Raw genomic sequence first — 23,183 nt, forward strand, 5'->3', positions numbered from 1 at the left:
TCCCCACAAAACCTCTGAGGTATAAATAATTTGGGAGTCATGAAATGCCCTGCGAGGGCACATTACCCTGCCCAGTCCCACCCCACACCCACTCCTCACCATGCACATAATCTAAGTGACTCCGAGTTAATACTAGATGTCCCCAATCCCAAAGAAGTCAAGGAAACTCGAGGAAGCTCAACTTTATTCTTGAACATCTCTTTATGTCGGGAAAATAGTTCTTATCATCTTAATATAATAGTAGGATTGTTAGCTTTGCCCCGATGATATAGACAGTCTTTGCTTGTTGATATAAATATATTATTGTGTGATATAGTATCAGTATGTACAGTATTCCTCAAAATTAACTGCCATGGATTAATTTTTAATCTCTGGCCTTTTTAAAGGACTTTTAGTGTGTTTTCTAGGTTTGTCCTCACAACCAAAGCTGAGAGGAGAGATATGGGTGCCTGAGGTTTTTGTCTTTGTTGTTGATGCTTGTTTGTTTGCATCACATCCGGCGATGCACAAGGGTTACTCCTGGTTCTGCACTCAGGAATTACTCCTGGTGGTGCTCAGCGGACCATACAGGATGCTGGGAATCGAACCTGGGTCAGCTGCGTGCAAGGCAAACGCCCTGCCCCCTGTGCTATCACTCCAGCCCCAGATTTTGAGCCAACAGGGGAACCAGGGGCTGACTCAGGACCAGCTCCTGCCACAAGGGGCGCTAATGAGTCTTCTGACAGCATGCTTAGCATAAAACTAGTTTTCATTTCTTTCATCTGAAACTCTGAAGCAAACCACTGACAGCACCAAGCTGTTGAGAGGTTCTGTGTATTGATACAAAGTCTTTAGCGTGACCCTGACTTGAAAGACCCCATCAATGCTATAAGGTGATCTGTCTGAAAAATTTTTTCTATCAATGAGTCACACTAATACATTTTGATTATTATTTCTACTATTTTTTCATTTTGTTATTATAATTTACTGGTGTTACTGGCGCTCGCTTGAGTAAATTGAAGAACAACGGGATGACAGTGATACAGTGATTATAATTTTCATTGTTACTAAGGAATAGGCTTTTTTAAAAAAACGTTGAATCACCATGAGATATACAGTTGCAAAGTTATTCATGACTGAGTTTCAGTCATTCAATGTCCCAGCGCCCATTCCTTCAGCAGTGCACATTTCCCACCACCAAGGTCCTCAGTTTCCTCCCTACCCACCTCCCCTCCCCCACACTGACACCTGCAGCCTGCCTCTATGGCACTTTCCTTCTCTCTCTCTTTCTTATTTTCATTTTAGGAACTGTGATTTGAAATGCTATTACTGAAAGGGTATCTTGCATACCACTTTACCTTCTTTCAGCACTCAGTTTTTGTCCAGAGTAACCATTTCAAACTATTATTATCATAGTGTTCCCTTCTCTATTCTAACTGCTTTCTCCCTCCTTCTTGGTGACAAGCTTCCTTTCATGGACCACTCCTCCTGGCCCTTGTTCCTACTGTCCTTGGGTATTATTCACAAATTATGTTGTTGTTTTTTCTTCATATATCCACGTTGTGTGATTAATGACCATTTTCTCAGTGGGACCATCTCAGCTGAAACTAACTTTCAGAGGACTGTTTTGGAAGAGGGGACATAGTCCCAGCGGCAGGGTATATACCTAGCATGTACAAAGCTTTGAGTTCAATTCTCTAAGTGCCCTACTCCTAGTAATTCTGGATATTGCCAGGTGGTCCCGAGCTGCTGAACTGAGAAGATCACCAGGCCCAAATCTCTAGGCCACGAATCACTAGGATTAGCCTGGCACCCCTCCAACTCTGCTGGTTGTAGCCCGGTAAAAACATTTTTGCGGGTTCATTTTTCTTCTCAAATGTCAGTTACTTCTTTTGTTTCCCCTTCATAGTGAAACAATTCTCTGTAGCTTAAAAGAAATTTTACCTAGAAATCCTGGGGGGGGGGGGGAACAGTTTCCATGACAACCAAATTAAGTGGACATCAAAAAAATGGCTATTTTAATTCAATGCCTCTGAATTTTCTTTGGACTCTATGGATCCTTTCAAGTAATGAACAAAAGGACCAGTATTTGAATTTGTGTTTTTCTCAGGCTGAGATATAATTTTGTATAGACCTGTATTTTGATTCTCTTCTCTTTCATTTGTCTCTTCTCCAGTATACAAACATGAAAGAGTAACGTTTATAATTTGAGAATGCTGGTAGAATCAAATAGTTTTAGAATCTGAATACCTACAGAGAATTTGATGTAAATAATTTTATCGGTTGTTTTAATCCAGTTTATATCTAATAATAATGGGACCTTACAATTTTTACATTTCAAGGAACTTGAAATGTATTACCTAATTTAACCCTAAAACCAACCGTGTTACAAGTGGTTTTTGTTTGTTTGGGAAAGAATTAGGTAACACATTGCAGGAGTCAGGGGGTTTCTCCTGACTCTATAGTCATGGGTTGCTGCTGGCTGTGGTAAAGAGACGATCTGTGACGCTGGGGACTGAGCCGGGATTGTCCATACACAAGTCATTTTCATTGTTCAGGAAGAGCTGCTCAAACATCCCATAGTAGCATGTTACCCAGCAAGCAGCCCTTTGAGCTGTGATACTGTCCAAAATGCCTAACTTTAATACATCTGGTGAAATTGAAAATGACTGATTTTGTATAGTTTGAGCTAAAGAAAAACTTTTCCAAAATATTATATTGAAGATAATGTATCTTTTCCTAAATCAGAAAAAGAAAGGAAAGGAAGGAAGGAGGGATGGAGGGAGGGAAAAAGAAAAGAAAAGACCTTTTATTCAAAACATTCATTGTTTAAAAGACTCTGCACTTGTTTTTCTGTAGAGGGCCAGATAGTAAAATAGTTTAGGCTTTGCAAGTCAGACAGCCCCTGTGAATACCATGCTGTTGTGATACAAAAGTAGTCACAGACAATAAGGAAATGAACAGGTATGACTGTGTTCTAATAAAACTTTTTTCACCAAAACAGGGAGCAGGAAAGATTTGTCTCATGGACCATGATTCACCCAAACAAGATCTAGAAAAATCTACTTCATTTTGTTCTATAAAAATAGTAAGATTTAGCCTGTTTGTTGAAGTACAGATTCTTATCAGGAAGAGAACAAGTGAATATTCTTTTTTTGTTTGTTTGTTTTACTCTTATATACAAAGAAGGGATAAATGAGAGACTTGTATCTCTATAAATATCTGTAGTCAGAAATATATGATAGGATTTCTATTCTTGCCTTTGGATAAATGGCAAGCCAGGGAGACATATTGACATACATTCTTTAATTTCACACACAGGATACTTATGTATTATACAAGCATCCATTGGGTAGGGAAAGACAAAGAAGGCAATTGGCAGTCTTCCAGAAGTTTCCATCCAGAGTTAGGGATAAACGAGGAAGTATAAGAATAAACAAATGTGTCAAAAATTTAAAAAAAAACCCATACACTTACCATAAAGAAAAACATAGGGAGGACAGACAGGAGGTGGAGGTGGGGGTTGATTAAGTAAACCTAAAAGACAGAGGCAGGAGAAATGAACGTTATCCTAGACAGCCTTGGCCCTGTGTCTAGAGAAGGTTCTATCTCTTTGAGCTCTGAGGAATAGAAGATTTCAAAAGAGTTGAGGGAAGGGCAGTTCAGTAAGTGGAAATCACAGGCATATATTTCTGAGACACAGGACCTTTGCAAAACAGCACAATCAAGAGGTAGAGTGAAGACAAGTAATCGAAGTTAAAAGTCAATTCAGATCTGATAACCTGAAAGATCATGCTGAGGTCTTGTGATTTTATTCCATTGCAAAAAAGAGTTGTGGGCGAGTTTTTAAAAGGTATCAAAATCAGATGAGAACTGTCATTAACTAGGAGACTATCACTAGCACTTTTATGGAGAACTCTAGAGCAGTGCTATCCAAGAGAAATATAGTAAGTTGCACGTGCAAACCATGTGTGAAATATCAATTTCTCAGTCATGATTTTTCTAATGAATTTCCGTACCATATTTGATAGGGTTCAAATATGGTACCACCTATGAGGGCAATTAGAGGTCGCCCCAAAAGCCTCTATCCCTCTCGGAAAGACTGGCAAGCTACCGAGAGTATTCCGCCCGCACGGCAAAGCCTGGCAAGCTATCCGTTGTGTATTCGATATGCCAAAACCAGTAATTACAATGGTCTCATTCACCTGACCCTGAAGGCTTTAACAACATGGCAGCACTGAGAAAGATGAGAAAGGAGAGGCCAATAAAATCTCAAGGCCGAACTAGGCTGCCACAATGAAGGAAGACAAAAATGACCGTCTGTACTTCCAATGCACCTACGCTAGCATCAGATGCATCCATTGAGGACCTGATCGTACAAGCGTGAAAGATCAAGTACGACATCATTGGTCTGACTGAGACAAGAAGGCACCAATCTCATCATGCCGTTTTTGACACTGGAGAAGAATTGATCCTCGGAACATGCGATAAAAGAGGTGTCGGAGGCGTCGGTGTCCTTGTCAACACAAACTTGGCCATGAGCATTGATTCATTCGAATACCTAACAACCCGAATCGGACATTTACATCTGAATAGATGTGGCTCACTGCTGGCAGTTTCTATCTTCGTTGTCTACGCACCAGCATCTCATTATGATGAAAGAGAAATCGAGAAGTTCTATGTGGAGCTGGAGAAGTTCTATAAAGAAGACCACACCTTCTACAAGATCATTGTTGGTGATTTTAATGCCAAGATAGGACTGAGAAGATCAGCTGAAGAACTTCACATCAGGACCCATGGCCTAGAATGGAATGAACAGGGTGAGAGACTGTCTGAGTTCATCATGTCGACCAGGACCATCCATGGTAACTCACAGATCCAGAAGGCTGAATCTAAACACTGGACATGGGAGTCTCCTGGTGGACGATTCCACAACAAAATAGACCACATCATATTCAATCGACGGTTTTGCCTGATCGATGTCGCTGTTGTCCCAAAATTCCAAACGGGATCAGACCACCGTCTCCTTCTTGCAAAATTCTACTTCACAGAACGGGGAGAAAGGGCTGCAAAATTTAAAAGAGAACTCCCAGAACGACCACCAACTGGGAGCTCTTTGGCACTATTGCGGCAATATGGGAAGATGCTATTGTGGACAACATTGACGAGGAATATGATCGACTGGTTCAGCACCTCCATGATTGTGCGAGGAACGCCAAGAGACAGATAGCCACAAAAAAAAAAAAACGCCTGTCTTCGAAAACTCTTGAGCTTATTCGCCAGCGTGGTTTGGCGCATGCCTCAGGCAACCGCAAGCTAACGTCCAAGCTTGCAAAGCAGTGCAGAGATGCGATCAAGGAAGACCTCAAAGAGAAAAGAGCAGAAGTGCTGGTAGAAGCCGGGAAAAGTATTCATAACGCCCACCTGTCCTTCGCCAACTACAAGACCAAGATGACTGCCCTCCGATGTCTTGATGGATCTATCACATCCCCCAGAACGGCAATGGAGAAGATTATCCATGACTTCTACTCACATCTCTTCGATAGCCATGTCCACTTGTTGACATACCAAATTCCACAGGATGAATATGTTGTTCCCAATGTTCTCCCTTCCGAAATCCGACATGCCATTTCATCAGTAAAGAAACAAACAGCACCCGGCCCAGACAAGGTCAGACCTGAACACCTGAAGAACCTGCTGTCAGTACTCATCAATACACTGGCTCGACTCTTCACACGCTACCTGTCTGAATGCAAGGTTCCGTCCCAGTGGAAAACCAGCAGGACCGTACTACTGTTCAAGAAGGGAGACATCCATGACATTGGCAACTATCGCCCGATCTGCCTATTGTCTGTCATCTACAAGTTGTTCACTCAAGTCATCCTAAATAGGATTGGCAGAACACTAGATGAAGGACAACCATGCGAGCAAGCCGGGTTCCGCAAAGGATTCAGTACCATCGACATATCCACATGATAACCAAGGTCATTGAGGTTTCTCGGGAGTTCAAGATGCCGCTCTGTCTAACGTTCATTGATTTAAAGAAGGCCTTTGATTCTGTTGAGACGGAAGCGACCATTGAAGCCCTAGCCAATCAGGGCATTCAAGCCCAATACATCAAGATCCTCCGTGAGCTGTATTGCAGATTCACTACCAGGATCTCACCATTCTACAAAGAAGTGATCGTTGATGTCAAGAGAGGGGTGCAGCAGGGTGATACCATTTCACCAAAACTCTTCAGTGCCACCCTCGAGAACATCATGTGATGACTGGAATGGGAAGGAATGGGAGTGAAGATAGATGGTCGGCAACTACACCACCTCCGCTTTGCTGATGACATTGTTTTAATAACACCAAACATCAGCCAAGCAGCACAAATGCTGGCCGACTTCGACCGTGAGTGTGGAAAGGTAGGACTACAGCTGAATCTTATGAAGACGATGTTTACGAGAAACAGTCTCATTCATGACAGTCCATTCGCTCTCAATGGAACGACCATCTCCAAATGCAACAGCTATGTGTACCTAGGTCGAGAAATCAACATGACAAATGACCTGGCACCCGAGCTGCGCAGGAGGAAGAGAGTGGCTTGGAACGCCTTCAAGAGCATCGAAGAAATAGCTAAGAGGACGAAGAACCTCCGGCTCCGAGCACATCTCTTTGATTCCACTGTTCTTCCTGCATTAACATACGCCTCAGAGATCTGGGCCCTACACAAACAGGATGAGAACGCTATTCAGGTCTCCCAAAGAGGAATTGAAAGAGCTATGCTTGGAATATCACGTTTCACTCAAATAAGAGAAAGAATCCGGAGTTCTGACATCTGTCGGCGGTCAAGAATCAGGGACACTGTCTCATTTGCCAAGGCGTCAAAAATCAGATGGGCTGGTCACGTAATGAGATTTAAAGATGACCGCTGGACTAGAGCTGTTACCGACTGGATTCCATGGGATGTCAAAGGACCGTGCGGTCGCCCACCTGCCAGATGGTCAGACTTCTTCATCAAGATCATGAACGATCGGTTTGAGGCTCTTCATGTTCCTAGAGGGAACAGATGCCATTGGGCTACACTAGCACACGACAGGGACAAATGGAGACGTTACTGGTGCCCGCTCGAGCAAATCGACGATTAACCGGAAGTCAAGTGATCAAGTGATTTTTCTAAATAAAAAAAGCAATTACATTTATTGAATTTAATCAAGTTATTTCTCCCGAATATTGCAACTCCCAGTACAGTCAGTATAAAAATCATTGATGGGATCCTTTACACTTTATATCTCACTTTGAAACATTGAAGTGATGTGTATTTTACACTTATTCCAGGTCTCAATACAGATTTACAGTATTCTGGGTGTTCCAAGCACCACTTTGAAATAATATCCTCCTAGACAGGGGCCTGAGCCTTATTAGGGTGGGAGACAAGATCAGAGATGGTCACTTAAGGCTGCCAAGCAGCTTATTCGGCCCAGGAACTTGCAAATAATTTCTCTCTTTAAAATAAATGTTCATAAAATAGCAGTTGGACCTAAAAATGCTTTTCTAATAACTAAAGGTAAGTAAAGTTTGAAGGTAAGTGAAATTTCAGTAACTTGATGTTATAATTAAGACTGCTTAGATAAGGGGTTAACATTTTCAACCTGGAAAGGTCCTCACAATAATTATTTTAAGAAAACCTTCCATTTTTACAAATGGCCAAGACTCAAAATCATTCAGCTAGGTAATGCTCTTGGGGCCATCTGATTATTCTGGGTTTTTGTTTGTTTGTTTTTGGTTGTGTGTGTGTGTGTGTGTGTGTGTGTGTGTGTATCTGGGCAAATGACAAATTCAAAGAGTAACAAAGAACAGAGATAGCAGTGGAGAGTGGGGAAAAAACATAGAATAGGAATTGAGAGGCCATTTCAAGTTATAAAGCAGTAATGAATGGATCTGAGACTGCTTCAACCTGATCAAGACACTCTTATTGACATTCCATGTGAGGTTTTGTGCTACTGCTGAAAATCTAAGAAAACACAGAAGATTGTTTTTAACCAGAATACCTTAAGGTAAAAAGGTTAGAAAGGATACTGTTTTAAACTAGTAGGAGTGCTGGTTTAGGAGAGAGGACAAAAGCACGTAGAAATCACAGCAGCCACTGAATTCCTGGCACTGAAAGAGGTTTGATGAACTGGCTTGTTTTTCCTGGTGGGTATATAAAATTTTGGGATGGAACCACATTTTCAAAGAAAGATGGAGGTTGAAGCTGTCCAAACTGTCAACTCTTCAGTCAACTCTTCATTATTTGCACTCATGCACTCATGCATGCATGCACACACACACACTCAGACACATACACACAATAACCCTCCTCCTTCCCCAACCCCCCACCCCCCGTACACACACACACCAGCAGTATCTCTTCCAAAATAAGAAAAGGGGAATATTTTATATGATGACTAGAGGGATCATTTTGTCAGATGATTGCACCAAACTATGAACTATCCTGAGCCACCTGCCTGTATTGATTTAAATTCAGCAAGGGCTTATAGTATAAAACGCTCTCTAGGTGGTCTCTGTTGACTCCCACCAAAGAGAAAATCATCCTAATCATCATATCTCGATTCAAAGGTTCATGTGTACTGCCATAATTGGGACTTTGCTAATGTGTACATTCTGAGCAGAAGTCCGAGTCTGTATTTCTGACCAGTTTTCTGTGATGCCGGCATGTTTGTCTAAAGATCCCATATGCAATGTAAGATCTCAGAACATCAGATATTTCTCTGAACAAGGAACTATAAGCATCTCCAGGTATGTTCTCCCATCGCACACTCTTCCTAGCTCTTCAAAGCCACAGTTCCCTTCCATGGGAGCACAGGGTGACCCGGGATTTGAAAAGTAAAGAGGAATAAGACATCACAGGGGCCTGAGCCGCAAATCCTGCCAACCTCCTTTGAGGCTCATTCCTTTTCATCCTCTCCCCTCTCCACCCATAGGTATCTAAGCTGGAAAGAGAGAAGACACAGGAGACCAAGCGGATCCGGGAGCTGGAGCAGCGCAAGCACACAGTCCTGGTGACGGAACTCAAAGCCAAGCTCCATGAGGAGAAGATGAAGGAGCTGCAGGCCGTGAGGGAGAATCTCATTAAACAGCACGAGCAGGAGATGGCAAGGACGGTGAAGGTGCGGGACGGGGAGATCCAGAGGCTCAAGTCAGCCATGTGTGCTCTCCGGGATGGCAGTAGTGACAAAGTAAGGACAGCGCTCACCATTGAGGCCCGGGAGGAGGCCAGGAAACTGTTCGATGCGGAGCGCCTTAAGCTCTTACAGGAAATTTCGGACCTGAAAACTGCCAAGAAGCAGGTGGACGAGGCTCTGAGCAATATGATCCAGGCAGATAAAATCAAGGCGGGGGACCTGCGGAGTGAGCATCAGTCCCACCAGGAAGCCATCTCGAAGATCAAATGGGAGTCGGAGCGGGATATCCGGAGGCTGGTTAGTAACCCACTGGTCAGGTCCTGGCACTCAGAGTTGGCTTGCTAGATTCTTTCTCTTGAGATGCTAATGAACAGTGCTCTCTCCTTTTTTGTCCAGTGCTCTAGCCAAACTACCATACAGGTCCATACATATGTGGATAAATAGCTATTCCCAGCCAACCTTGCAATTGTCAAAGGTGATTTTGAAATCGTCTTTCTCAGAAAAGTTGAATTCCTTCAGCCCCATTCTTAGAGTTATCTATTCAGCAACTCCTATCTTCTTGAGTGTTTATTAAAATATCCTAAAAGTATGAAGACTTCCCAAGTCAGTATATGTGTGGACTTGGTGATTATAAATTGTGGTTGAATTTTCACTGGAGTAAAGTTTCAGTGGCTTTGATGATGTCTGAACAGGGATGGCAGCATTGGAGCCATTCAGAGTGATTCACCGTCATACCTTCCAGGAATGCATCTGAAAGCAACTAATAGAGCTATCAAATCCCTAGTCATTCTTAAAACAGATCGTCTTCCCCACACAAGCAAAGACCATTATAATTTAATGATGAGTCTTGTCTAGTTTGTTTGCAGTTATCAGTTTCCAAAACTTAACTTCCATCCTACAGAGTTGCCTTTTCTTTACGTTTTTTTTTTTTGGTTCTTTTTATTTTCTTTCTGGTTCCTTTTAATACGAATGACCTAAAGCCATAGTGTTCTATTAGATGCTTTAAAATAAATCAAATATGATCATAGTGTGACATTCATCAGTCCTAGGGTAACCTTGTGCAATTAGGATTATTTACACATATCTACTACTTAGAATTTTTAGCATTATGTTTCATCAGATTAACCTGTTAGAATGTGTTCGAAACTACTCTAAATTCATTTTGCCTTGGAGATGACTACACTTTCTCTCTTGTGTATTCCAAATCTAATCAGTTATTTTCCAGGTATTATAATTAATGTTGCTTGGGTGATATCTCCAGGATTTCAATTTTCAGTTAAAAAGTAGTTACTGTAAAGCATTTTTTAAAAGCTGAACATGAGTGATTTTCTTTGTATTGTATAAAGTAACTGCAAAATGTTTTCTTTGCCACAATTTATGAATTCTTTATCTGCAAGTAATTGCACTGCACTCGTTGGCAATAAAGACCAAAGAAGGTGATGTGTGTATATATATGTGTGTGTGTGTATATATATATATGTATATATATGTGTGTGTATGTATGTATGTATATATACATATCTATATACATATACATATGTGCATGTATGTGTGTGTGTGTGTGTGTCAGAGGCACCCTGTTATCAACAAAAATAGCAACAGTGGCTCTTAAAGAATCAGAGCTGTAAACTCAGGAATCAGCAGGTAAGTAAATTAAGAAGAAATTCTACAGAAAAGAATCTTTGTTTGTTGATAGTTTTTCAGTGTAAAATCTAGCAGTATTGGTTGATCACTGGTTGGTCTGTAATATTTTCAATGACTTCCATTCCCACCCCATTGCTGAAATAGACATGAAATCCTCTTGATCACAGTGTAAAATTTAAGCCACCTGAAGAATGCTTTAAAACTTTGACAGAGACCATAGAGATAGTACAGGGGTTGAGGTGCTTGGTTTACATGCATCTGTCTCTGGTTCTAGCCCCAACAACACATATGGTCCCCTGAGCACCATCAGGAGTGAGCCCTGAGTCAGAGGCATCCTTAAGTTCTGAGCACTGCCCGGTGTAACCAAACTACAAAACAAACCCAATGGTTGTAAACAGAGTAACATGGGATACCTTTTTCATAACACAGATGAAATTATTTTCCTTATTTGCTTCTTATCTTATCCCTGTCTTAACCCCCTCCAATATGGGAACTGTTCTATCTAGAAAGTTTTTCCAGGGAATATTTTTATGTATTCTCTTCTCAGAATATTTTTATTATTCAGAAATGAGAGTCCATGCTTATATCCAATATGGATTAGAAATTAATTGACACTAATTAATGGTTATTCCACAGAAAGACGTTTTGAGGTATACTGTGAGTAGATAGATCTTAGCATCACTGTAATACAATTTCCTATAGAATGGAGTCTAGATTCAAAGGCCAAGTGAGAAGTCTAACACTCAGATTTTGCCACTAATTTGACACTTGATTTTGACTAAGATTTTAACTCCTTGGGCCATTGTCTTTTAAATGATGATACTAGAACCTACATAAAAGGACTATTATAAAATAAAGTAAAATAGACAACTGTTAAGTTTGAGTATAATGCCTTAGATATTGTTAAAAAAAAGTTCAGTACATAATAATGATGGTAGTGATGATGAGAATGATTTTTTGGGTAGTAATAGATTTCCAAGCAAGTTCATTAGTTAGGGCACATCAAAGCCAACTGGGAGCATGTAAATATGGAACAATTAAACTATAAATAACACAGATGACAGATATGATGAATGCACTGTTTGGTTAAGAATAACATAGGACATAAGCCTTTTGCAAAGATATGGAAACTAAAAAATAATTCTTATATTTATAGGACAGCTTTGTTTCTACACCAACTTAGTAAATATCAAAGAATTATGCAAAATTTAGTTCATTGCATCTAAAGTTTAATTATGTGACTTAGAGACACTGGGTCAGATTTTCCTATGTTGAGAACATATGATTATGTGAATAATTTTTTCTCAATTTTTGTCTCCAAATAATACAGGATAGAAAGATTTCTATAAAGTGATTTGTTATATAAAAAGTGAGAGGGACATTTTAATAAAGATAACAGTATAGCATTGTCTGTATTAAGTGTTGCTTACTTATCTTGATTGTGAATATTAATATAGAATAAAATGAAAAAAGAAGAAAGTTCTATCCAAAGGAAAGTTCTGTCAGTAACTCTTTGAATGTTACTGATAAATATTTATCACTGTAGCCCTCTTCTAAGCATGGCAAATTTGAAATTTGATCAGTGGTATCAAATGTCTGTGTTCTTGAGTTTAGAAATATTTCTAAGCCATTCCAAGGTTTAACAGATTAATATCAGACCTAATACATGCATACAATAGATACAGGAGAGAAAATACTGAGCAATGTTACCAGGCATTTCCTATGATTTCCTGACAATTGCTGCTAAGGACTGGCTTCTCAGAAATATCAATAAGAATGGAAAGAGCTATAAACTTGGACTATGGGAGGTTTCTGCTCCAAATTCACCATCCAAATGCAAATGTACCTGCCTTGACTAGCCTATTACTTCTGTAATAACAAATTATCTATTCATAGTAAGTTCACCTATTCAAATTCATATTTGACCTGTACTCAAATGTCATTTCCCCAAACAGCATCTAGCACCAAAAATTGCCTTGGGAACACTGCAGAAGAATACTTAGTATTTGGGTTTTTTTTTTGATACTTATCGCCATTTTAAAGATATATATTTTTTAACCTATTAAACATACATTCAATATAAAGAAACAAAGGTTCTACAGAGAATATACTTGAGAGAAAAGTAATTAGCCTTCTTGGCACCTAATTAAATCTAATGGCCTTTTATTGCACATCTTATTCAAGAATTCAAATCACTTAATGACAGTTTTTATCAGTCATCAGAAAGAGACTAAACTTATGCTGATATAAAAAATGCATTTCTTTGAGAGGCAGAAAAATAGTTCAGAGATTAAGGTGCTTGCCTTGTATCCTACCAAACCCAAGTCTAATTCCTGCATCACATATGATTCCCCAAGCCCTACCAGGGCTCACTCCTGAGCAAAAAGCCAGTAATAGCACCTGAACACTGCCAGGTGTGGTCCAAAATTCAAAAGCGAAAAAAAATGTCATTTTTTTTAGAGGCCAGAGACATATGCAGGTAAGACATTTGTCTTACTTGCAGCTAATTTGACTGTTATCCCTGGTACCACATGTGGTCCCCTGAGTACCCAAAAAGCCAGGAATAGCCCTAAGCACCAACAGATAAGGCCTAAAAACAAATAATGATTATTTTATGGCATTGTGAAATAAATTTAACAGTGGGTGTTCTTTAATTCAGATGGATGAAATCAAAGCCAAGGACAGGATCATCTTTTCCCTGGAAAAGGAACTGGAGACCCAAACTGGCTATGTACAGAAACTCCAGCTGCAGAAGGAGGCTTTGGATGAACAACTCTTTCTGGTCAAGGAAGCCGAGTGTAATATGAGCAGTCCAAAACGAGAAATTCCAGGCAGAGCAGGAGATGGCTCTGAGCACTGCAGCAGTCCTGTAAGTCCATTCAGCTTGAAGTTGAGAACTCAGGCATCATCATTTATTTAGCTCCCAACTTGTACTTTGCACTTGAAGCTTTCTTAAAATGTTTACTACAGAAAAATCAATGCTTTTTTCTGCTATAAAACAACCAATGCCTTAGTAATAGCATTTTTAAACTCATAAGCAAGAGTGGTCTTCACTGATAACAGGATGAGTATAGATCTCTGAACCCTCAAAAACTTTTCCAGGTAAGCAATAGCTGTCCAAACTTTTGCCTATAATAGAAATTATAAAAGACAAAAAGACTGGTAAATCCCCCATATGAAAATTGTGTTGGAGATTGGTAAAGACACTTTATCATGTATGGCGGGTGAAAATGTATAGGCATATTAAAGATGAAAGCAACTACAGTCCTAGCCTGAAAGCTTCTAGTCTAAATCTGCCACTTCTTTCATTGATTTTTTTCATTTTATGAGAAATTATTTTCAAAAGTGCAGATAAAAGTCATTGTTTATATGCATAGCTTTCATCTTATACCTTCACCTTATAAATTCATCTTATATCTCATAACTTAAAATTACGTGGCTTTTTAAAAGGTAAAAATATATTATTTAAGAATACAGAAATGTTATTCTGTAGTATTTAGAACTGAGTAATAAATAATTTGTGAATTGATATCAACAGATATCAGCTTTATTTCTTAACTGGACACTGCAGGAGAGTTTAATTGTCTATTAAGAATAGGCAAAAGTCTCCAGAGTTCAAATCCTGGACCTATGTGTTTAAAATTTCCTCATCTGTAAAATAGCAGAAATAAGGGTCCTTCATATGGCTAGGCGAAGGTTACAAGCAGATCACATGAGGACTGGAGAGATAATACAGTGGGTAGGGCACTTGCTTTGCATGTATCACGCTGGGGTTCAATCCCCATATGGTACAGCAACCCCATCAGGAGTGATCCCATAGTACAAAGCTAGGAGTAAGCCCTGAGCACTGCCAGCTGGTGCCCTCCAAAACCATAAACATAAACTTTAAAAAGAATAGATTTATGGAAAATGGTATGCATAATATTTGGACATAGAATTCATTAGCTATTGAGTAATCAGTATTACCCCCAAGACCTTGTCCAAGTTATGACTTCCCTGAACCTTAAAACTTCTACTAAAATGGGGCAAGGGCGATAGTACAGCAGGTAGGGCATTTGCCTTGCATGCAGCCAACCTGGGTTCAATCTCTGGCTCTCCAAATGGTCTCCAAGTACCGCCAGGAGTAATTCCTGAGTGCAGAGCCAGGAGTAACCCTTGAGCATTGCTCGGTGTGACCCAAAAAGAAAAAAGAAACTTCTAGTAAATTGTCTCAAGTGTTGTGAGTCTAGGTATATGATATATGGGAAGCTGGTTTTTTGACAGTATAGCTCAATCAAAATGTAAGATAATAATGAAAATTTTTATCTATGGCAGTAATGACTGTATGGACTTTAGGGCAAAGAATTAAGCCAGCATCTCTATAAAATGATCCAGGGCAATTGTGCCAGTGGAGAAACTATTTTCTCTGAGCAAAATCTATCAACAAAGTCTATTTTATTAACTATTGCCTTTTATAAATGAGGGTAATGCACCAACATCTCAATGATTTATTTCTCCAGGGCACTGCAGAATTGACCAAGCTCATCCCTACTTCCCACTCTATCCTTTCTTTGGCTAAGTGTAATAGCAGGGTAGATAACTAAGCTATTGGAAACAGTGTGCAGCCATGACACAAGGATGCTCCTTGAACTAACTATAATTTTGTCATGATCTTCCTCACAGATCTGATAAACTGATCCAAGTGTCTGCCACTTTCCCTGCTCTAGGAGTCAGAGCTCCAGGGAGTATTTGATACATTACTACATAAAATTTATTTTCAGTGTCCAAATGAATGCCATGTTCAAATGAACGTCTATTTTTTCATGTTTAAATGGAAGTACAGTGTTCACTTCTAGGTGTTCATCCCAGGACACAAAAACATTCGTGCAGAAGGACATATACACACCATTTACTTATTGCAGCACTTAGCACAATATCTGGAATAGGGAATTAAAATGAAGATGAGTGAATAATTAAGGTGTGGCATGTAGACACAGTGGAATATTACACAGCATAAGGAGAGACAATGTAATTTACACTAACTTGATGGTTCTGGATAATATGTTAGTGAACTTAGAAGAAGGACAACAAAGGATGATTTCACTTATCTGTGGTATATAAAATAACAGGATAAGGGAATGCAAGTTAACAAAGTGGGGATACCTACATTACCCTGGACCCTGGTTGTAGAACTGAAAAGGACTGGGAAGGAAAGAAACTGAGGGAGGGGAAATAACAATTGATGGGCAGGAGATATTAGGGGTAGGAGATAGAGCCCAGTGACATATTGGTAGCATTGAGCTGTGGTATGTCAATATATCTGATCCACAGAACCAAAAAAACTGAAAACATGAGATCCAAACTACAACAGGCAGACCTTAAAATGTGCTTGTGAAGGATTAGCGTGTGGGAGGGAAAAGGGTCATTGATGGAGGGAAGCTGACACTGATAATGGGATTGATGTTGGGATATTGTATTCCTAAAACTGAACTATATATAACTTTTTAGATTACAATGCCTTATTAAAACTTTTAATTAAAAAATGTCTTTCCTGTATCAAAAACAAACAAACTGAAATGTTTGGGAACAGAGAGATAGAGTTTGGTGTAACCTGTACCTGGTTACTACAGTTAGAATTCGAGTACTGCAAAAAGTGTCCATCAGGCACCACTAGGAATAATCCCTGAGCATTTCCAGATGTGGCCAAAACAAAGTAAAACAACAAAAAATTATTCCTAAAACTGTGAAAATTGATAATTAAAAAAACTACACAATTTCTATGTATAGGATTTACGAAGAAATCAAAAAAGGATAGCCGAATTGAATGCCACTATACGAAAATTAGAAGACAGAAATACTTTGCTTGGAGATGAACGAAATGAATTGGTGAGTTCTAATGAGAATAAATTTTTCTTCAGAATTATGTTATAGAAGTATATGTAATCTTATACAAATATAGAATAATAGAGAAAAGTACACATGATATTATCATAGGATCACTACCCAGATGAGTAAGTTTCAGTTCCCAGCATTTCAGAGTATTCCCTTTGTGACCTCTGCTAATAACTGGTTTTCTAAAGTTAACTGCTATATCTTCCATCACTCTAGGTGTCTATTGTTGTTTTTAAGACATGTTGTAAATTGAATTAAGCAATAATTAATTTTATGTTTGAGTTATTTGCTCAGCATTACATTTTTGAGAGTTATCCATTGTGGGGAAATGTAGAATTCCTTCACTTTCAAGCTATAGTTTTCAATTGATATACTTCAACACCCAATATGCCAAATACCAGTAGCAATTATGGGTCTCATTCTCCTAACCCTAAAAGATCCTTGAATATGGCACTTTTTAAAATCTCAGGGCAAGGGCGAAGGAGATGTTACTGGGGCCTGCTCGAGGCAATCAACGAACAACAGGATGATCGTGATATATCGTGATCGTGAAACTTCAACACTTTTATTCTTCTATAGCTAAGATTGCTTACATTGTTTATTAGTAGTTTTAAGATGCTGATATTGATGCTACATGTATTTGGCAGATATTATGTGCTCCTCTCTGGTGAGAATATTGCAAGGGAGCAAAGTATAGACTTAGAAAGTATACATATCCTCAGCTCTAATAGTTCTTGCCGAATAGCTTCCTATACTTGTTAATGACAATTTACACCCTCACTAACAGTTTATGAGAGTTTCTAAATATCTTTATCAGCACATAAAATTATTATTTTAGTCATTTTTGCATTTTGAGTTATATTACTTTAAACGTCCTTCTAATGAGTGGACTAATTTTAAATATCTATTCTCATTTTGGATTTTCTATAACATTTGCCCTCTGTATTTTGCCAATTTTCTTTTGTGCTGCCCTTACAATCTTAATGTTAGCATGTTTTATATCATTATTGGACACTTGTATATAAAACTCTCTGTTCTACAACTTATATATCACACTTTTTATGATTTTTTTACATAAATAAGTTACTTTTTTTTACATAAATAAGCTTCTTTATTTCAAATATACTTGTGACACTTCAGGTCATATATGTCTCTCTAAACATGACATTAGCATAATCCCATAAATATTCAAGTGATAATGCATTATTATTTTGTTCATAACCTCTTCAATTATTATCTTATTTCTTCTTGGTTTGGGGTTACTTAGCAGTCTATTGCTGAATATTCAAAACTTAAGAAATTTTTGGTTAACTTTTTTACTTATTTCTAACTTTAATTCTACTATAACCAAAACACATGCTTTATTTTATTTCCTTAAAATTTATTAAGACTTGCTTCATGACTCAATTAAGAATACGACATATTTACAAGAAAAGAAGACACTCTTCAATTATTAGGTGTAGTTTGAATCAAATTTGTTAATACTATAGTTTAAACTTTTCTATGCCGTTACTGATGTTTTGACTACTTGCTATCCCAATAGATCTTGGGGCACATCTGTTTTTAGTTCTATCAGTTTTGCTTTACAGATATTTTAAATTCTATTACTAGATAGTATAAGTTAACATTTGTAATTTTAGATATACATCCCTTTTTATTATAAAATTTTATATCTCTTGTAATACTTCTTAAAGTCTTTGTTTCATATTAGTTAACTGTTCAACTCTGTTAGTGTATTTGTAAAAAAAATACATACAAATATGCATATGTGTATACATATTCGACGTACATTATATTTAAGGTATATATTTTGAAGGAGTCATTGTGTTGAGTACTATAAAGTACAGAATTGTAATTATTTCCCTTTCTTATGTTTTTCTGTATTTTCTATAAATAGCATGTACAAAACACATTTAAATATTTAAAAGATGTCTTTGATCTCCTGAAAAGATAGAAAATTAGGTGCCTGAGTGATAGTACAGTGGGTAGGGTGCTTGCCTTGGACACGGTCGACCTGAGTTTTATCCCCAGCACCTCATATACCATAGCACTGCCAGAAATGATCCCTGAGGGCAGAGCCAGGAGTTAACTCTTGAGTACTGACAACTGTGACCCAAAAAACAAACCTGAAAGAAAGTTTAAAATAGTGAACCTCATGGAAAAATTGTTCTTTTTATGAATTTAGTACTTTTTAATGCTTCAGGCACCAAAGCACAATGCTGAATTTAAGGGGGGTTTTAATCTCATTTAAATTCTAAAGCCAATTTTGGACTTTAATATAACATGCAAATTTTCTAATGGAATTAGGACAGATTTGGAGATTACTGCTCAATGTCCCTTCCACTGACACTTTCCAACATCTTGGATTCTCAAAAAACTGGAGTGTGGAAAAAAAAACCTGGAGTGTGTACATTAAATAATCTTTTCAGATGTGTCTGATTGGGGTGCCTTCTCGGTGCTTTCACCCCAATATATTCTCACATTCAAAGTCAGTGATAGGAGAAGAATGAACTAAACCTAAGAACTTTTACATGGGAATCCATTTGTACTTGGTGAGCATAAAATATGTCATCCAAATAGCACTGTCCTCCCATCGTTCATCGATTTGCTCTAGCGGGCCCAGTAACATCTCCATTTTTTTTTGAGACTTGTTGTTACTGTGTTTGTCATATTGAATACATCATGGGTAGCTTGCCAGGCATCCAAATAAACAAATTTTAAGAATTAAAGGAGATGACTATTTACAGTTACTCCCAAGGTAATATTCATAAACTGATCTGTGGTTTTTAATTAGAAGCAATTTGGTAATATCTGGAGATATTTGAAAATGTCATTGGCATTTCCTAGGCGGAAGTCAGGAATATTGTGCGATATACAACATTCCTCATAATAAGAATAGTTTCTTACAATAGAAAATACCCAGACCTTGGGGCTGGAGTGATAGCGCAGCGGGAAGGGCATTTGCCTTGCACATGCCCGACTCAGGTTCGATTCCCAGCATCCCATATGGCCCCCTGAGCACTTCCAGAAGTAATTACTGAGTGCAGAGCCAGGAGTAACTCCTGTGTATTGACGGTGTGACTCAAAAGGCAAAAAAAAAAAAAAGAAAAAGAAATTGGGGCCAGATATTAAACAGTAGGTAACATTTGTCTTGCAGACAGTCAACCCAGATTTAATCCCCAGCACCATATCTGATCCCCAGGGGCATTGCCAGAAATGATTTCTAAGCATAGAGTCAGGAGTAAGCCCTGACCATAGCTTGGTGTGTCCCCACCAAAAAAAAAAAAAAAGAAGAAAAAATAAAGAAATATGAACTTTCCTTAGATGCATAAGCAAACTAAAGTAAACCCACTTTCCAATATGATGGATAAAAACATGATGATATTCTTTGTTAACTTGGTGAGAATTAAATGACATTTTTTTCTCGCCTTTTGGGTCACACTGGCAATACTCACGGGTTGCTCCTAGCTCTGCACTAAGGAATTACTCCTGGCAGTGCTTGAGGGTCCATTTGGGATGCTGGGGATCAGGGTCGGTCACATGCAAGGCAAATCCCCTACCCACTCTACTACCACTCTTGCCCCTTGTCTTTTTTTTAGTTCTATTTTCTCTTTCATTTTTAATTTTTTAATTGATATTTTTTGATTTACAGTATTGTGAATGATGATTTCCTGTGTATCTGGTTGTCTCAGTAGTGCCTATCGATGATTCAATGAGCTGTTTGTTTCATCTCTTTGAGGCAATAAGAGACCATTGCTGCCCAGGGTGAAGAATAATAAACAGTGTAAGGGTGGGGCTGAGAAAAGCACTATAACTAGGCTAGAAGAGCAAGGAGTGATTGAGTTTCCTGAGCATTTGTCTAAACATAGAATCTCAGCAGGGCTTCCTCTAAGGTACCCTAGGGGAAGGTGAACGTGGTGGAGACTGATGGAAAACCTTTAGAGGAAACTGAAACCCAAGCCTGGTAAATGAAGGCTTGCAATGTCTGTGGTCATCCTCAGACACGTAGTGAAGTTTTCAAAGGTGACCCCATTGTCTTCTTAAACACAGGAGATGAATTCTAACTTATGTCTTCTCAGTTAAAACGCGTGCGGGAAACTGAAAAACAGTGTAAACCTCTTCTGGAAAGAAATAAGTGCCTCGCCAAGAGAAACGATGAACTGATGGTATCTTTACAGCGCATGGAGGAGAAACTAAAAGCCGTCACGAAGGAGAATTTAGAAATGGTGTGTATCCCAGACACGGCAGAACTGTAGCTTCCTCCCTAGTATTATTCCCATAACCTGGCTTATTGTACTTTATCTATTTTTAAATTGCAATGCTATTTACCAGTTTGGGATTTTTCCCTTATGTAAGCAAGGACCCTTTAAGGATGAAAGCAAGAGCAGGTTGCTGGCTCTGAATTTTCTGTGGTTTCTAAATTTGCAGGACTGTAGGAGTGCTTCCAGGAATCTGTACAGTCTCCAAAAGCTCTGAAATAGAGAAGCAGAGTTCCAACATCCCCTCCTCAACCACAGATGCTTCCTTCCAAGAATTTCTCTAATGTAGTCTTTATAAAAATGTACTTGAGGGACCCTTCATTTTCTAAGACTTTTTTGTAGTGGTGGGGAGAAAGACCCCATCATTTATGTTATATATAGATAAGTGACATGTTAATGTGCTCATCAACAGACTTCCTCTTGCCACTGTAATGATCCGCAGACATTCCCCTTGATTTTAAATTATTGCAACGATTAAATGACTTAAGAATTTTAGTCAGAGCTAGATAAATAGTGCAGAGGGTAATGTGCTCATCTCACACATTACTGATCCAGGTTCAATCCCTGATACCCCACATAGAACCCCAAGCACTACCAAAAGTGCTCCCTGAGTGAGGATCCAGAAGTAAGCCCAGAGCACGGCCACGTGTCCCCTTTCTACCCCCCAAAAATGGATTTTAGTCATGTGTATGCATAGTTAAACAAAGCAGCTTTCATAAATTTAGATGGAGCCTCAGAAAGTTTCTAGAAATATTTAAATGACTGAAGTTTGTGATTTTTTATAGCCTATGCTTGTACTTTCTTCTTTTCAAACCCAGAGAGAAAAAATAACATCCCACCCACCCTTGAAGAAATTAAAATCTTTGAATGACCTTGACCAAGCTAATGAAGAACAAGAAACAGAGTTTCTAAAACTTCAGGTCATTGAGCAACAGAACATCATTGATGAACTCACGAGGGTATGTCTTGATCATTGTATAAATTCTAGTGGAGAAGCCTCTAAGGACAGTGTGCACACTTTGCATGGTGAAGGCCCTTGACACCACAAGCTTCCCCGTGGCAGAATCAGGAACAATCCCAAGAATCACTCTGACCCTCCAGTGCCCTTTATTTGGTGGTCCTTTCTCTATTTGAGCTGCCTTTTCCCCCGCTTGGGATGGGAAATATGTGCTGAAGGTAGACTATAGACTGAACATGATGGACACTTGATGCCTGTATTGCAAACCACAACACCCAAAGGGAGAGAGAGAGAGAGAGTAAAAGGGAATGTGCCTGCCACAGAGGCTGGTGGGGAGGGGGGAGGGGGAATCCTGGGAACGTTGGTGATGGAGAATGGGCATTGGTGGAGGGATGAGTACAAGATCATTGTATGACTGAAATGTAAGCACGAAAGTTTGTAAGTCTGTACCTCACGGTGATTCATTAAAAAAAAATCAAGGTGAGAGTAGCCCTTAAGCACCTACGAATGTGACCTCCAAAATAAATAGCTGCATACATAAACTTCACTTCAAAACATTTTCTATTATTAAATTCTTTTTTACCTTTTCAGCGTTAACCATCTTTTCGTTTGGTAGCACAATAAGTACAAAGCACATGAAAATAAACCTTTCAAATTCATTATTAGGTGTATATAGGTTGTATCTTATAATTACTGACTTTCCAGTATTCTGAGATTCAGAGATTTATTCTGCCAACAATAACAAGACCCTGTTCCTCCTCTTTCCCAAAACTTAATTCAGTGTCTCACATCCACATCTAATTAATGAATAGGATCATAGTTAGAGAGCAGCTGAAATGCCAGTCCAGCTTTCTTGACCTTGACTGCAGGGCCTGCTGAAGTACCTAGAACAACTGTGATAATTCTGCGCCTTGAGACCTATTGTTATCAATAAGGGTGGACTTAGATTTCAGATGCTTTGGTGTTTTCCCTTTGGCCTGTCTTTATTCTGTGAATGACTGATCTTGCTTAAGAACAAACTGTAGATATGAAAAGTCTTTCTTTTGTTTTCCAGGACCGAGAAAAGCTCATCCGTAGGAGAAAGCATAGAAGAAGTTCCAAACCAATTAAGGTAAAGACAAAATAGGTTATCAGGTTTCTGACTCACCCAGTCAGACAGGTGAGACTTGCCAAGGAATCTTCCTGCAAAGATGTGATAAATCAGGTGTCCCTGAATTAAAGCAAGCCATGACTATAATCTGCTTGTAGAAAATCTCCTGACATTTCTCAAAAGTCCAGAAATTATTGCATTTGTATATTTTT

General features: G+C 38.8%; 1 protein-coding gene across 2 annotated transcripts in view; it reads left to right on the forward strand.

Moving 5' to 3' along the window:
• The window catches only part of JAKMIP2 (janus kinase and microtubule interacting protein 2), a 172,614-nt gene that overhangs the window by 111,132 nt on the left and 38,299 nt on the right, over nucleotides 1–23,183 (forward strand). For both annotated transcript variants that reach the window (XM_056124416.1, XM_056124415.1), the window contains exons 3-8: nucleotides 8,949–9,446; nucleotides 13,453–13,662; nucleotides 16,560–16,658; nucleotides 20,744–20,890; nucleotides 21,742–21,882; nucleotides 22,936–22,992. In XM_056124416.1, the coding sequence (XP_055980391.1) occupies nucleotides 8,949–9,446; nucleotides 13,453–13,662; nucleotides 16,560–16,658; nucleotides 20,744–20,890; nucleotides 21,742–21,882; nucleotides 22,936–22,992 (1,152 nt within the window). The remainder of the gene's footprint in view (nucleotides 1–8,948; nucleotides 9,447–13,452; nucleotides 13,663–16,559; nucleotides 16,659–20,743; nucleotides 20,891–21,741; nucleotides 21,883–22,935; nucleotides 22,993–23,183) is intronic.

This window comes from Sorex fumeus, unplaced genomic scaffold (assembly GCF_029834395.1).
Source record: "Sorex fumeus unplaced genomic scaffold, SorFum_2.1 ptg000051l, whole genome shotgun sequence".
NCBI classification, from domain to species: domain Eukaryota; kingdom Metazoa; phylum Chordata; class Mammalia; order Eulipotyphla; family Soricidae; genus Sorex; species Sorex fumeus.